This window comes from Ovis canadensis, chromosome 19, assembly GCF_042477335.2.
Source record: "Ovis canadensis isolate MfBH-ARS-UI-01 breed Bighorn chromosome 19, ARS-UI_OviCan_v2, whole genome shotgun sequence".
NCBI classification, from domain to species: Eukaryota; Metazoa; Chordata; class Mammalia; order Artiodactyla; family Bovidae; genus Ovis; species Ovis canadensis.
This window is the reverse complement of record NC_091263.1, coordinates 68,176,728-68,189,146: the sequence shown is the minus strand read 5'-3', so window position 1 is coordinate 68,189,146 and position 12,419 is coordinate 68,176,728. Positions and strand designations below refer to the sequence as shown.

Here is a 12,419-nt window from a genome sequence, read left to right as displayed (position 1 = left end):
TGGGTATTGAACTGTCCTCCCATCCTTGGGCTCAGTACCATTTGATCATGGCATGAGATCTTTTTAATGTATTGCTGAATTTGGTTTGCTAGTATTTTGTTGAGGATTTTGCCTTGTGTTCATCACTGATACTGGCCTATGATTGTGAGTTTGTGTGATAACTTGATCTGATGTGAGTATCAGGGTGATACTGGCCTTTTGGCATGAGTTAGGCCTTTTGGCATGAGTTTGGCATTCCTTCCTCTTCAGTTTTTTGAAATAGTTTCAGAGAGGCATTCACTGGTTTAATTCACCGGTGAAGTTGTCTGATCCTGGACTTTGGTCGTTTTTAAATTACTGATTCAGTGTCATTGCTGGTAATAAATCTGTTCACATTTTCTATTTCTCCCTGGCTCGTCTTGGGAGGTCGTTCCTAGAACTATGTCCGTCTCCTCGGTTGTCTGTTTCGCTGGCGGGCGGTTGCTTGTAGTAAGCTAGTAAGCTCTTCTGTGCTTTGTGTCTCTGCGGTGTCTGCTGTAATTTGTCCTCTTTCGTTTCTGACTTTACTTAGTTAGGTCCTCTCCCTTTTCCCCTTGATTCGTCAATTTTGTTTTCCCTTTCAAAGGATCAGGTCTTGGTTTCATTGTTCTTTTCTCTTGTCTGCCCTGGGGTGTCCGGGTGCTGTTGCCAGCCAGCTGGTGGGCGCAGAAGCCACCGCCCCCCCCCCCACCCGGCCACCCGCACTAACAGGCGTTAAGGAGGTCCAGAATGGCACTTGCTAGCGCTGCTGTCCTTCTGGTAGAACGAGCTCCCTAAGGTGGTTGCTGCCGGTGTCTCCATCCACAGTGGCAGTCCCAGCTGCCTTCTGCCTGTCCAGGAGGCTTGCTGAGATCACTAAGTGGGTCTGGCCCTGGCTCCTTTCAGGTGCCCCCATGCTAGGCCTTGGAGCGCCTGAGAGTCTCTGCAGGCCTTTAGGAGGGGAGTCTGTTTCCTGCAGCGGTCATGCTCTCCTGTACACAAGCCCTGCTGGCCTCTGGCCTTCAAATCCAGACATTTCTGGGAGCTTGTCTTGCTGGTACAAGATCGTTGACCTCAAGAGCTGACGTAGGGCTCAGACCCCTTGCTCACTGGGAAAAACCTCGGTAGTCGTGATAATCCTCCCATTTGTGAATCACTTGCTTGAGGGTGTGGGTCTTGACTATACCAGGTCTTCACCTCTCTTACCCATCTCATGGTTCCGTCTTCATATCTTTAGCTGTGGAAAACCTGTCCTACCAGGCTTCAGCTTTGCTTTCATAGACAGGTGCTGTGTGGATTGTTGTAATTTTGGTGCCTGTGGGAGGAGGTGAGTTCAGGGTCTTCCTTCATTACCACCTTGACCACTGTATTCTCTCCTAGACTTTTCCATTTTTGCTTTATTTTTTTAAAAGAATTTTTTTCTTCTGTCAAATGAGGATAATTATGCTAACCTCGCAAGGAGTTTCTGAGAACATAACGAGAGAATCTATATAAAGTATCTGAGACTCAGTAGGTCATAACTTAAGGTGGTGGTGTTTGATTAAACTACCTCTTCTGCCCTTTAGAGCAAAAATTGTGAACGATGCTAATGGCAAGGAGGTCTGCCTCCCAGTTTCTGTAATACCCTGTGCTCCTGAGCGCTGTCCATGTGACAGGAACTGTCCCAGGTCCGAGGGAAGTGAGCATCCCCCTCGTCCAGTCTTTGTGCTGATGGCAGTTAACAGGGCTTGACTTAAAGGTTTTTACTTTGACCCTGTGATCATGCTGATTCCTTTTCAGGGATAAGATAGACTGTGTTCTCTGCTTTCTTTGCAGTTACAAGATAATAAAACTTTCCTAGCAATGATGAACCATGTGTTGAGTATGGATGGGTTTTACTTTTCAACGACATATGATTTGACCCATACTTTGCAGCGGCTCTCCAACACTAGTCCAGAATTCCAGGAAATGAGTCTCTTGGAAAGGGTAAGCTTAATCTTCTGTTTTTTAAAAATTTTGATTTATTTTTGAATTTTTAGGAGCATGCCTCTATTTTATCCAAAAAATATATATTGATTTTTCTCAGTCCTGGCTGTATCAGGATCATGTATGGGGCTTTGAAAACATACCATGTTTCAAGTAGACATCACACTTCCAGATTCAAGATCCCAGAATCTGTATGTTTCACAGACACGATTGGGAATTGCATTTGTGCATTTTCAGAAATCTAACTTGAACACACATGTTGGTCATTTCCTAGCTCTCAGTGGTCTGTGGTATAATAGAACAGTAGCAACACCATTGTGCTTGTAAAATTAATATTCTAAGAGATGAACTTCTTTTTGTAGTGGTGTCATTTATAGCTTTTACAACAAGAAAAGTAACAGCTTGTTAACTTGGAAAATATGCTTTTGTTTAGTGTGGATTTTTTTGTGATTTCCCCCTCCCCCACCTTCTCTTTTTTAATTAAGCATATCTTTAAAACTAGACCTCAGATGATCTTAACATGAAATTTCTGCTGTTCAAGAACCTAGATAATTACTGCCTTGATTTTTTTGTTGTTGTTAACAAAAATAGATATGTTTAGGGGGGCAGATAGCATTTATAAAGTTGCAGTCAGTTATCTATTGGCTTAGACTATATGAAATTGCCACTAATTGACCATTTTTGACCCATAAAAGTGATAATTTTATATAGTTCAACCTGAATCAATATTTTAGTTGACTAACTTACTAAAGACTATAATAGTCTACTCTGATAAAATTGTATGTAGTCTTAGGTATAAGGAGAAGGAGGCAACAAAGGATGAGATGGTTAGATAGCATCACTAACTCAGTGGATGTGAATTTGAGCAAATTCCAGGAGACAGTGGAGGACAGAGGAGTCTGCAGGACAGAGGCATACTGCAGTTCATGAGGTTGCAAAGAATGGGACATGGCTGAGCCCACGCTGATTTTAAAACTTCTCTCTCAGGCAGATCAGCGGTTTGTATGGAATGGTCATCTTCTCCGAGAACTTTCTGCTCAGCCAGAGGTAATGTACACTAAATTAAACCAGCTTATTTGTCACCATCCAGGTTGTAATTGAATACATGTTACATAACGGCTAGTTAATCACTAAGGATTTTGGCAAAGAAATCTGATTTAGCTGTTTATAAACTTGTGGACTTCGATTAGATCTACCCTCTCACGTCATTCTAGGTTGAAGAAGCCTAGTTATTTTACTTTGCTCTTCTATGGAAGCCTTAAATAAGGAAAAAATATCTGAGTAAAAATAACATTGCTTTCCGTAAGGAAGAGAGAGAGAATACGTCTTGGAAAATGAACAATGTAGAAATCGGGCCATAGCTAATTCCCCAGGCAAGTGGGAAGCTCTGCATTTGCGTCTGTAAGGGACCCTGACTCCCTTCAGTCACCCAGGATAGATGTGCATAGATGTCACCTCCCTCTGTTCCTGGTTTACACAAATGAGGTATAGACAAGGAGGCCCACTTCAGAAGCGTAATGTATGGAATCTAGGTAAATAGATTTGCCTGAGGGCTTCATTTTTTGACATTTGCTTTGCTTTTGTGGGAAAAGTAGATTGAACTCCCTGGAGGAGTGCAATTGTTGTAGGCCAAGACTGACAAAGAGAGATAAACACTCTGGCCCTTTGTGTAGTCTTGTTAGTGTTCCAATATCTATGAATGTTCAAGCCCAAATGATTCCAGCAAATACTTAAATTTTTTAAATTGCAAAGGCAGTGTGACAGTAGAAAAATTTCATTAAAATTACGTTGCCCGTAAGTTTGCTGCTTTGTTGTATTCGTGTATTACCTCCCCATCTTTAAATATTTTTTATATAGTGCTTCTTTTTATTATTAAAGTATATTTATTCCTAAACATTATCTTCATTTCAGGTCCATCGGTTTGCCCTTCCGGTATTACATGGCTGTATCCTTACATATTACTCTTCAGTTTTGTGGCAGTCTTTGTTTAAATATTACTATAAGGCAGATTTAAAGACAGTCTCAACTGTTACATGAGAGTATTTTAGAATTAGTAGATACTGCTTTTGATAAAATCAAACCTATTAACAAAATCTGAGAATACTGGTTGTAAAAGACCTTTTTTTTTTTTTTTTTTCAACTAGAATGAACTCTTTAGACTAAATCATGTTCTCTCTCTCCCAGAATTCTGGGGCTAGTGGGTTAAAAGAAGAAATATGTCCACTGTGTTTTGGCTTTTTAAGACTTTATCAATTCAATAAGAATAATTTTAGCCTGACTCGTGAACATTTTTCTTAGTAATTAAGAAAGACTCAGGAACTAGGGTGACCAGCAACTTGGAGAGGAGAATTACAGTTGAAAATTATATTTGTCATTTGAAATAGCCCCAGAAAAAATGAAACATAGATGTTTTTACAAAGAGTGATGCTTGCAGAGAAGGTACGGTACTAGTACGGAGTGAGTAATGATTATCTAATCGTAAGTTCATGTTTAAAAACATCTTTATCAGAGACATCACTGTAGTAATAAAAACAGGGGAACAGACTGAGCTAGCTGTTAAAGGGTCCGCACAGCGTGCTGCTGAGCACCCGAGACCAGGGCTCTGCTAGAAACTGAGGGGTTCTCTCAGGTACTGCCAGAGAAGCTTGTGAGCTAACACAGCAGTTTGTGATTTATTTGTTCATTGTGTTAATATGATTTCCTTAAATTATCATGCCTATTATACTTAAAAGCAGAAAATAGTAATGCAGGAAAAGATTTTGTACAGTTGTGAGGGAATAGAAATCAGAAAATGTCAGGATAAAAGCACTTGTTTATTCTGGTTTTGTTTTGCTTTTTCCCTGAAGCTCTCTCAAGTTCTCCTAAGGGTAAAATAGTAGCAAATGTTCTATTTCAGTAGCGCTTGAAGGATCTGGGCCACTTGTTTGTGTGTGTGTTTTTTAATTCCAAAATGAGATTGTAAATGGGCAAATAATGGTAAATGAGATTATATAAACAGATTATCCATTTAGCTTTAAATCTGAAGCGTAACATTGGCTTTTTAAACATGTCTGAATGTAGCTCGTTGTTTCTGGCTGTGGTGGTCTTCTTGCTGCGTGCAGGCTCTTCTCTGCTTGTAGCGCGTGGGGGCTGCTCCTTGCTGTGGTGCCTGGGCTTCTCATCGCGGTGGTTTCTCTCTCTGCAGAGTGCGGGCTGTAGGGCATGCAGGCTTCAGTAGTCGCGGCTCCTGGACTCTGGAGCACGGGCTCAGTACTTGTGGCGCACAGGCTCAGTACTTGTGGCACACGGGCTCAGTTACTCCGCTGCATGTGGGATCTTCCCAGGTCAGGAGTCAGACCTTTGTCTTGTGCATTGGCCAGGGGAGTCGTTACCCCTGAGCCACCAGGGGTCCCTACATTGTTCTTTGTTTAGTGTTAACTTTTGAGAACTGTCGTCAGACGTTCTGTGTACTTAGAGACCAGCAAGAACAGAGGGCCCGTGGGGGGAGCATGACTGGGGCAGAGAGTAGACAGGGCAGGCGGGAGCTGGGTTCTGAGATGCAGCTGGGCCCGCATCCTGCAGGCCCTCAGCAGCTTGGCCTAACTGTCAGGAGGAGCGCCCAGGATCTGGGGAGAGAATCGGCGTGGTCGGACAGGGCCACTCGGACACTGGTGCAGAGAATAAGCCCAAGGGGAGCAGGGGGGATGCAAGGCAGAGTTAGGAGCAGTTGTCGTAACCCGGGTGGGAGGTGATGGTGATCAACAGTGGTCGGGCTCCAGATAAGTTTTGAAGATAGAGCTAAAAGGAGTTTCTGACAAATTGTATTACACGGGGAAGGGCAGAGGGTTTAGTATGCATCTTAAGGTTTTTGGCCAGAGTAAGTGGAAGGAAGCCATGTACTGAGGGGTCAGAGCTGAGGTGGGAGGGAGGCCAGAGCATTCAGGCCTTTCTTTGGACACATTAAGCTTGCAATGTCTGGATATCAAAGTAGAGATGGCAAGAAAACATGGATTAGTGGAAGTGGAATTTAGGCGGGAAGTCCACACTGGAGACATATGTTTGAGAGACCTCAGGGTGCAGATGGCATTCAGAGCTATGGGATGAGAGCATCAGAGGAAGAAAGGCAATAGCAAAGGAAAAGGTGTGAAGAAGGAGAGAAGCCTGACTGAAGGGGATTCCAGATAGTCCGTGCTAGAGCCGCAGACTGTTGGCCCCGGTGAGGACGGAGGGTCTTTGAAGCGGGGCGTTGGAGCGGCTGAGTGGAAGGACGAGTCGCACAGAGTGGCTCTAAGATTTAAAGTTGGGGAAATGAAGACCAACCAGCAAAGGCCGCTGAGGAAGAAGAGAACCAGCCAAGTGAGAGCTGTGTCCCAAAGCAGAGGCGTACCAGGTGTCCAAGCAGAGGGCTGGATCAGCTGACATGCTGCTGGTTGTTTAAAATGACCATTAGGGAGGGAGGTTCGCTCCTGCTCCCTCACTCCCCTCCCCAGTGGGGGCTCTCACCAAATCCCGGAAGCCAGGTTGTGGAGAAGGCGAGAACGCCGTCGCTGCTGGCGCAGTGTCCTTGAGTGTGTGAGGGGCTGGGGCCCTGTGCACAGGTCACAGGCCTGGCAAGGACAGCTCGTCCGCTGGACTGTCCAGCTCAGCCGCCGTGGTAGCAAGGAAGCAGCTGGGTGGGCGTGGAGGCCGGTGGGCGCGTAGATGTAGTGGGAGCATGTGGTGGTGGCTTCTTTCACAGTGAAATGAAAGCAGTGCTGTTAGCTGTGAGCAGTGGTCAGAAGCTAAGGACAACATGTGAGGTGGGCATCCCACGTGGGAGCGCATGGCCCTGGGAGTCACTAACTGATACAAGATGAGAAGTAAACACATCGACATTTTAAAAGCTGTGTCATGATGATGGGCTTCTGCGTGACTTTTTATTTTTCTCTTGTTCCTTCCAGTGCTTTCTGGAAGGATATTCATCTTGTAATCAGAAGAAAATGATTCATAAAAGTCAGACGTATTCCATGCTTTACTCAGTTCTGTCAGGGCAGGCTCCTGTCTGATTCATCTTTCTGCCCTGCTCCAAAGAGATAACTTGACCAAATTAATGCATAAATACTGCTTTGAAGTCTCCTTTAGCACTGGGCTTTTAAAGGATTGTGAATTGGGAGCTCAAGATGAGTCATTAAAGCTGATGATACCAGGTGATGGAGAAGGATGAATCATTAGAAATTCATATTGCTAAGAAAAAAAATTAATATTGCTCGTGTCATTCAGTACTGCTGTTTTGAAAATTATTTAGCATTTCCTTATGAATTGACTAGGCCTTCCCCTCTGGATACCCAACATGTTTATACCAGGAGGTTTTTCAAGAATGTCCGCAGCATCAGTGTTAGAACCGACTCGGAGCTGCAGGTTCCATCAGCGCAATTAGGGGTTTTGTGATACGGTCCTTTCAGATTTCATACGACACCGAAGAGGACCGAGCTGCTGCTTCAGGCAGTAATGATGACTGTTAGGTACTTACTGGGGGAATAAACAAGGACTTGGAGTTACATTAAGAGTGTTGTGCCATTCTTATAAAACAAGCTGTGTGTTTTAAAGTCATGGTTGCGTATGAAAAAGTGAAAGTCACTCAGTCGTGTCTGACTCTTTGGGACCCCATGGACTATACGCAGCCCATGGAATTCTCCAGGCCAGAATACTGGAGTGGGTGGCCTTTCCCTTCTCTAGGGCATCTTCCCAACCCAGGGATCTAACCCAGGTCTCCCGCATTGCGGGTGGATTCTCTACCAGCTGAGCCACAGGGGAGGCCCAAGAATGCTGGAGTGGGTAGCCTCTTCCTTGTCCAGCGGATCATCCCGACCCAGGAATTGAACCGGGGTCTCCTGCATTGCAGGCAGATTCTTTACCAAATGAACTATCAGGGACTACACTTAAAAGGCAGAAGACTGGTCTCCACAAGCCTTGTGGGCAAGTAGACAGTTGGATGGGATCGAGGAGCACATGGTTAGATTCAGGGTTTTGATACTGTTTGGAAGTTGAAAGGTTTATAGATACTTTGTTATAATACTATGCTTTATAATGGATGAATCAAACTATATTAAGAAAAATGTTATATATATGTAAAATAACCATGGCCAAACACAGAGGAAGGAGGAGATAATTTTTAATTATCATCTGCTTCTGAATAATCTTTAATTTACAATTTGACCTGTAAATCTTCATATGCGTACCAACTGTTATTTGTAATTATGTATATAATATATATAATATGAACTTCAGTAGCCTAGTCTTTTTTCCATTTCTTATTTGAAGGTTAATCTATTTTTAAATGTCTATGTTTTTGACCCAAAGATGATTTTTTTGTGATGTGGTTAGTATTCTTTACTTTCACAAAGTGGTTGAGACTGTCAGGGAATGGAGATCATATCATGTAAATAGAGACACTCTGCTGAACCACTGAAACACACTGACTATGCGTCATCATAGGGTTACTGACTTCACGGAACTTCACAATCAGAAGTAAAGGCTTGTGAATATTCATGAAGAAACAAAGATTTGCATGTTCTCTGCTCTTTTTTCCTTTTAGAGACAGTCGTTCTAACTAGGGTAGAGAGATTCAAATTTCATCTGAAAATAATACATATGATTTCTCCACATGTTGTATTTTTCTTAATGTAGTTGAGTTATTACCATGCACTCATGTTCTATTAATGGAAAATACTTTGATTGGATTCTCATCTCGAGGAGGAGTTGTTTCAGAGCTGGTGTGCGCTATTATGTGAGAGGTGAGATGAATTTTGTCAGCGCGATTTGGTACTGGGTTATATCTGTCTCTAATTAGCGTTTGGCTCATGGTGACCTGAGTGTAACCTTTTGTATTTGTTTTCGTTATCATTTGATAGCCTCGCTAATGTTTTTCTCCTGCTCCATTGTGATAATTAGGTAGGTCTTCTGTGCTTTCCTCCAGCTACTGCGGTGACAGTCATTGCATTGTTCATAGACACTGTCGACTGCTGCTTAATACTTTAAGATGAGCCGATCGTGTAATTTGCTGAATGTCTGAAAGCATAACTGAAATCACTATAGTTTTCAGTAACCTAAACCCATATCGGAAAGTATTTTTCTTTTATTGCTCTTGGTTTCTTTGCATGTATAAAGCTAGACATTTGACTTTGTGCCTTCAGCGTTTTAAGATTTACATTCGAGCATTTATTCTCTAGGCTTTGTTCTAGCAACATGCTAATTTGCTTAAACCAGGGTATTAAAATCTGTGTTAAAAGTTACTGTCATTATGAGAGAAGTTTCCTTCAATCTATTTTTTTTTTAAGCCAAAATATATCAGAATAAAACTGTGGATTTACTCTATGGTAAATCATGAAAGTTTTGGGCTAGGAGGTTGTAAATCATTTCATTCATCTTTAGCATAGCAAAGGAAGAAAGACATGTAGCGAGTTAACTGACCAAGGTTATAGAATCAGGATTAAAGCTAGCAATGCCTTTATATCTGGATTGTCTTGGATGGAGTCATATTTTTTAATTAAAAGCTTTAAATTTGCAATGCAGTCAAGAAATATAAAAAGATATGCAATTAAAAAATATTTCGCCTTTCTGACTGTATCTGCTGCATCTTACCCCTGACCAGCTGGTCTGTGTGAGTGTCTTATCTTTCAGATAATGTCTATGTTATGGCAGGTGTGCTCTCCTTTTGTAGGCAGTGGTTGTATACTGTGTACATTCTCTTGTACCTTGGGTGTTTTTAAACTAAATATATATTGAAAATCCCTTCTTAAAGATCCTCTCTCTCACACATAACTCTTAACTCTCTCTTACACACTCTTAACTCTTAGTCTCAGTTTTTAAAATAACTACATATTATCCTTAATGAAAACTCTAGGCAGGACCGAGTATAGCCCATGCTTCAACAAGTGGTTTTAGAAGGTGTTGAAAAGGCATTTTATTGTTGATTTGACTCATAATTTTTTTCCCCTTCTTGTAAATATGTTAACAAAAACTGTGATATTATATGTTATACCTCAGTGTTAAGTGTTTTAGACATATGTCAGATAGAAAGGATGTTAAATATTTGAGATGGTTAAAAATCTACTTTTTTTTTTTTTCCTGATAATTTGAGTCAGGCACTAATTGAAAGTTGCCTTTGCTTATTTTTAGCTAACTTTTCTTAGTTAAAATAGATAATATAAACAAGAGTAAGGTAATGCTTCAAACGTGAAAGAACTAACTAAATCAAGGCTAAATAAGAGCAGTGCTTTTCAAATTAGTTTTTTTTAGTATATGCATGGAGTTCTAGAAATTGTAGGATTATATACAGTTTTTTGTGCTTTCATTTTGACGGTTAAAGTTATCAGCATCTCCTGGGCTACTTGCATCATTATAACAAAAACTATTAACAAAATGGCCCACATTTGCATTTAATACTGTGTTTAATGGTTTAACTTCCAAAATGGTGTTTTTCAAACTGGAATCTATGTCATAATATACTCTCAGAGGTTTTTAAGAACTTGTTTTTTCTTTAAAAGATGTACAAAGTTCGAGAAACACTGTTTTGGAGAAATTGTGTATATATAAATAATTGATATAGTAAATAGCAGTCAACATCATTTGTTTATTAATAGGTCCTTAATACTGCCTTTAAGCCCATGTAAATGAGCAAGCATCTGTTAGCTTTCCGATGGTGTATTCTGCATTTGTTTGAAATTTAGTTTTGAAAGTACTTTTCCACTAATTTGAACTGACTTAATTCTCTTCAAGTTAAGAGTGAATTAGCGAGTTTCTTGTGTTTTTCTTACGTAATAAATAGTTATTTTTTTCAATTCAGGGATTGATTCTGAAGGCCATGCAGCTAACTTTGTAGAGACAGAGCAGATTGTGCACTACAATGGGAGCAAGGCTTCATTTGTGCAGGCAAGTGACCGTGTCTGTGAGGCAGCGAGCCAGTCAGGCTTTTCAGCTTGGATTGTGATTTCCCGTTATATTGTTGACGTTTTTCTCCTTTTCTCTCCTTTTTAAAGTAATATCGCAGTCTATGATGTGGACAGAGTTCACCCAGAATAAGGATATTCCATTAAGCTGGCCGGCACTCAGCTTCCTCTGTTTCCGGCCCTTGAATTAAATCCCTGCAGAAGAGGATAGGTTAGGCGGTGCAGGGGTGTGCTTAACCCGTCAGACCTCTACAGGGCCGTGAGGACAGGACAAGCAGCTGGCTTGTGCCTGACCCGACCTGCCGTGCATGTCATTGTGACATAATACCTGAGCAATGGGTCACTTGTTGCTCGAGAGCATTAATGGCTAAAAATATTTTTAAGTTGATAAAGATATTCTTTTGAGAATGAATAAAGCTATTTTTTCATTTTATTATAATGCCAAATTATATAGCAGACATAACTTGGTAATTTTTACTTGCAGATAAATTGATTTATTTTAGAATTTAGGAGAAGCCCAACTGTCCACAAGTACATGTATGTAAAATCAGAAAAAGTCCTTTCTAAATATTTCCCCGCAAAATACGAATTTAGGAGCAGGTAAGCATGAATTTATTTCATAGTTAGCCGGTCATATGTTTATTTTTCTATTTTTCAGTCATTGATACTTACATACGCCTGGCAGAAAGCTGAGAAAAACAAGTGTGTGTGTATATGTTTCTTTTTACATATCTTCTCTTTTTTTGTAGACTCGAGGATCAATACCACTTTACTGGTCTCAAAGACCAAACCTCAAGTACAAACCATTGCCACTGATCAACAAAGTAGCAAATCATGTGTGTATCTTCCATGCTATTTTCATTGACTATGAATAGAAGCTTATTGGAATTATAATTTGCATATAGAGCATGTATTCCTCATAAGTCAGGCTTCAATGTCTTTGAGGCCTTTCTCCTTGGTTCTGGCACAGAGTGGACCTCTAAACCAAGAGACTGTATAGATGGCATATTAAAATGTGGAAAAACAAATTGAATGTTACAGTAAATTTTGACTTTAGAGATCTCAGTAAAATTTGCAACCTTATGCTGTTTAAAATATTTAGTGTATTCTATTTGAGATTAAGCTCAGAAATAAAATAGTAATATTGTAGCTCAGAGTAGAATGGCTTATAATTACTACTTACTAAATGGTATTTAGAATATCTAGAAGACAGCTTAATGTCATTTTCTTGAATATAGAGATAGGACATTTAAGGAGATCCTTTTAAACATCCTGGAAATATTCTTGTAATCTGGTAAAGTGTATAACTTTTTTCCCCCTCTTTCTAGATGGACGGTTTCCAAAGGCATTTTGATTCACAAATAATTATTTATGGAAAACAAGTCATAATCAATCTGGTATGTGTCTTTCTTCCATTTCTTGGGGCACAAAACCTTAGCATATTTTTTTTAACATGACAAAATTTAACCTTGGTAATTATTTTTAAGTGTGCAGTTCAGTGGCCTTAAGTTATTGTTGCACAACCATCACCACTCTCCATTTCCGGAAGTT

The 12,419-nt window shown here is 40.6% G+C and overlaps 1 protein-coding gene across 2 annotated transcripts in view; it reads left to right on the top strand.

Annotated features, from left to right (window-relative positions):
* Positions 1-12,419, top strand: part of SACM1L (SAC1 like phosphatidylinositide phosphatase) — a 53,310-nt gene that overhangs the window by 22,216 nt on the left and 18,675 nt on the right. For both annotated transcript variants that reach the window (XM_069560885.1, XM_069560886.1), the window contains exons 5-11: positions 1,813-1,962; positions 2,950-3,009; positions 3,874-3,907; positions 8,613-8,714; positions 10,766-10,851; positions 11,618-11,704; positions 12,197-12,265. In XM_069560885.1, the coding sequence (XP_069416986.1) occupies positions 1,813-1,962; positions 2,950-3,009; positions 3,874-3,907; positions 8,613-8,714; positions 10,766-10,851; positions 11,618-11,704; positions 12,197-12,265 (588 nt within the window). The remainder of the gene's footprint in view (positions 1-1,812; positions 1,963-2,949; positions 3,010-3,873; positions 3,908-8,612; positions 8,715-10,765; positions 10,852-11,617; positions 11,705-12,196; positions 12,266-12,419) is intronic.